This window comes from Nannospalax galili, unplaced genomic scaffold, assembly GCF_000622305.1.
Source record: "Nannospalax galili isolate Female #2095 unplaced genomic scaffold, S.galili_v1.0 scaffold4025, whole genome shotgun sequence".
NCBI lineage: Eukaryota > Metazoa > Chordata > Mammalia > Rodentia > Spalacidae > Nannospalax > Nannospalax galili.
This window is the reverse complement of record NW_008352304.1, coordinates 73,459-76,713: the sequence shown is the minus strand read 5'-3', so window position 1 is coordinate 76,713 and position 3,255 is coordinate 73,459. Positions and strand designations below refer to the sequence as shown.

Below are 3,255 nucleotides of genomic sequence, written 5' to 3'. Positions count from 1 at the left end.
CTGGCTCTTACATTGTTTCTGTCAACCTCTTCTGAAAAAGTTCCTGAGCCTTGGAGGGGATGATAGGTGTGGGATGATCTTCCCATTATGGCAGCTGGCCTTGAATTCAAGATCCTACTTCTATGGTCTCTTGAATGCTGGAATTGCAGGTATGTGTCTAAACTATGATGAAAAATGAAGGCTTTGTATACTGCTGAGAATGATGGAACAGCTTGCTCTTCTCATTCCCATTGATGGAGGATGACACAACAGCTGAGGCTTTTATTGTGGAAGCACAATTTCATAATCATGCTCAGGAGTACAAGAAGTATGGCCAATAACAGAAGTCCTGATCAGGGCATATTCTGTTTCTTCATCTTCTCTGAGCTGCCTGACTCTCCTTCTGCAGCCAACATTCTCATAACCATCATCATTGGAATTCAAGGAGAATCTGTTCAGGACCCTGTGATTAATGACTGTGTAGCACACTTCTCCAGAATCACTTCCATTCTCAAAGTCCTGCCAAACATGAAGAAAAAAATAAACCATTGGCCTACTCATCAAATTCGAACTCTGCCCATATCTCCCGTATTCTTCTCTCTTCTCCTCTCTCTCTCTCTCTCTCTCTCTCTCTCTCTCTCTCTCTCTCTCTCTCGTCTCTCTCTCCTTTTTTTGAGACAAGTTCTTCCTGTAGCGCCAGCTGGCCTGGAACTCTCTATGAAGACCAGGCTCACCTTGATCTCATAGAGATCTGACTACTTCTCAGATGCTGGGATTAAAGGAGTTCACCACCATGGCTTGCCTGTATTCTTGACTTTCCACACCTGATGAAACCAAATTCCTTGCTCCAACATCTAGTGTCATAGCAACCTCATTTTAGTAATATACACAGGGCCCCAAGCTGAGGCTCATTCTGTTCTCATCTCACTATGAATAGTGAAAGAGGAAAGAAAGATGCTGTTATTCCCCTGAGTAACTAAAGAAAAACATTCATATCCTCTAGGTCACACATACTGATATGTAATATCTGCAACAAACATCTCAAAAGGCTGTTAATCAAATCATACAACAAATAATGAATAAATTTTTAAAACAATAATGTCAATTAAATCAACAATATGCTTACAATATAATTTGAAAAGGAAAATTTTCCCATGTATTACTGACTTGTTTTATGTCTGCAAATACAAATTCTGTTTCTTGGGTATAAGGATTGGCAAAGAATACAGAAAACTAAAATCAATTATTGATTCATAGTGGTCAGATCATAAGGACAAGTTTATTTGATTTCATCTGTTTTGTCATAATTAACTTTGAAAATTTAAAATAAAATTATTAAATAAATTATTTAAAATATGAAATATTTTAAAGAAAACTTGAAAATTGCAAGTAAAAATGATAGATGTGGGGGGCTGGAGAGATGGCTCAGTGGTTAAGAGCACTGACTGTTCTTGCAGAGGACCTGAGTTCAATTCCCAGCACCCCCATGGTGGTTAACAACCATCTGAGGCTCCAGTTCCAGAGGATCTCATGCCTTCTGACCTCTGAGGGTATTTCATTGTATGACATGAGTGCACTTACAAACATGCAGGCAATACACTCATACACATAGAATAAAAATACTAAATAAATGTTTGAAAAAGATAGACGCTACTCATGAATAAAATCATTGTATTCTGATATTTTTCTGAAAAATAATAGTTGTTAGTTTTTGTTTTGTTGATTTTTAATTACCTGATTAGAAGTGCATAGATATTCTTTACCTAGATGATAAAAAATAAAAGGAAAGGAATGTGAGGATGTTGGACAATCACAGGTTGGAGGAAAAATACAAAGTATGAAAGGTAGTGATAAAATTGCCACAGAACCCTCGTCTAAGTACCTGACATCATGCCCTCATACTTAGTTCTCATTGGAAATAACAAAATGAAGAGAAAGCATGTGGCTTGTACAACCTGGCCAGCAACATCATCTCACACTAGGAACCTGAGATTTAGTAATGTAGCCACAATGATCCACAGTTGTGGAATAAATTAAATTGAGTTAATTTTCTGTTGTTGTTGGTTTTTCTCTAGTCACACAGTAATGGAAGCTATACATTTGTTGAAGGGACCAAAAAGCTGCTGGGTATCCAGGCAACATTCTGACACAAACCAAGGATTTGGAGAACTTTGCAATACCCCAAGATCTTAGCAGGATGTACTTTTGAAGTCTATACAATGGTCGATGCAAGTATGACAAAGAATGACAAGCACGAAGCATATGTACTCAGTGAAAGTAGTATATCTGTCTCCAAGAGATGTTTCACTTTGAAGATGTGGTATCTACACTCCTGAAAACACTGGCTCCCTGTGGAAGCTTGCAAAAGATTACAGTAGGATTGGCTCAAAGAATTTCATGAAGGCTTCTTACCAAAGGCACCCACACCAGAATTTCTGGAAGAAATAAGAGTTTCTTAATGCAGTTTCCCCTAACAGTGCAGCATATTGTATAGATGTTTGAATTCTGACTTGTGGGTATTTTGGTACTGTGGATTTCCAAGTCAGGTAAACAGAAGGTGAGATCAAACTCTGAGAGTTCTGATGGTTGAGCTTGACCCAGCCACTGTAGAAAAGTTCTGCATGAAAGATGGCATTACTGCAAAGGACTTTGTGACCTCATACTGGGTGATGTCATTGATGCCACACTGTTCAACACCTGTGAATACTTAATGAAAGGGAAGAAATCAGATGGACCTTATTGAACTATTATTTCTTTCTAGATCCAGAATTTTCTTATGCTATCTTTAAACAAACTTAAGTCAAGACTCCCATGGTTGACCTGATAGGAAAGTTGTAAATCTCTCTCTCTCCTCTCCCCCTCTCTCTCTGTCTCTCTCCCTCTCTCTCTTTCTCTTATCTATATGAATGTTTTGCCTGCATGTATGGAAATGCACCATGTATATACAATGTTCACAGGGACCAGAAGAGAGCATTGGATTCCCCTGGAACTGGAGTCATGGATGATTGTTAGCTGCCATGTGGGTTCTAGAAACTGAACCTAGGTCCTCTGCAAGAGCAGCCAGTGCTCTTAATCACTGAGCCATGTCTCCATGCCTATGGCAGTCTTTAGGCCAGAAAATATTGTGACCACATTGTTAATCAGGACTCTAAATGTTGATTAGTACTTTCTTCACCCCAGAATATTGAAGGTTTTACGTATTTTGATTGCCAGAGTGTTATGTTCAGTGATTAAAGCTTTGGTTTTGCCAGTTTTGCTAAACAACAAAGGTGATTA

General features: G+C 38.5%; 1 protein-coding gene and 1 pseudogene across 1 annotated transcript; one reads left to right on the top strand and one right to left on the bottom strand.

The window, feature by feature from the left end:
* Window positions 1–261: 261 nt before the first annotated feature.
* On the bottom strand, window positions 262–1,868 carry Gcsaml (germinal center associated signaling and motility like). Its single transcript, XM_029554126.1, has 3 exons — window positions 1,862–1,868; window positions 1,714–1,742; window positions 262–498 (listed from the first exon to the last, which is right to left on the bottom strand). Exons 1-3 carry the CDS (start codon window positions 1,866–1,868, stop codon window positions 262–264), a joined length of 273 nt encoding a protein of 90 aa, XP_029409986.1.
* Window positions 1,869–2,064: 196 nt separating this feature from the next.
* On the top strand, window positions 2,065–2,740 carry LOC115067008 (annotated as a pseudogene).
* The last annotated feature ends 515 nt before the right edge of the window (window positions 2,741–3,255 follow it).

Bases quoted from the DNA above. Each gene is read 5' to 3' on its own strand.
- Gcsaml (XM_029554126.1), bottom strand. The intron at 499-1,713 runs GTAATTAAAAAT...CATGTTTGGCAG, and splicing joins ATCTATGCACTTCTAATCAG to GACTTTGAGAATGGAAGTGA.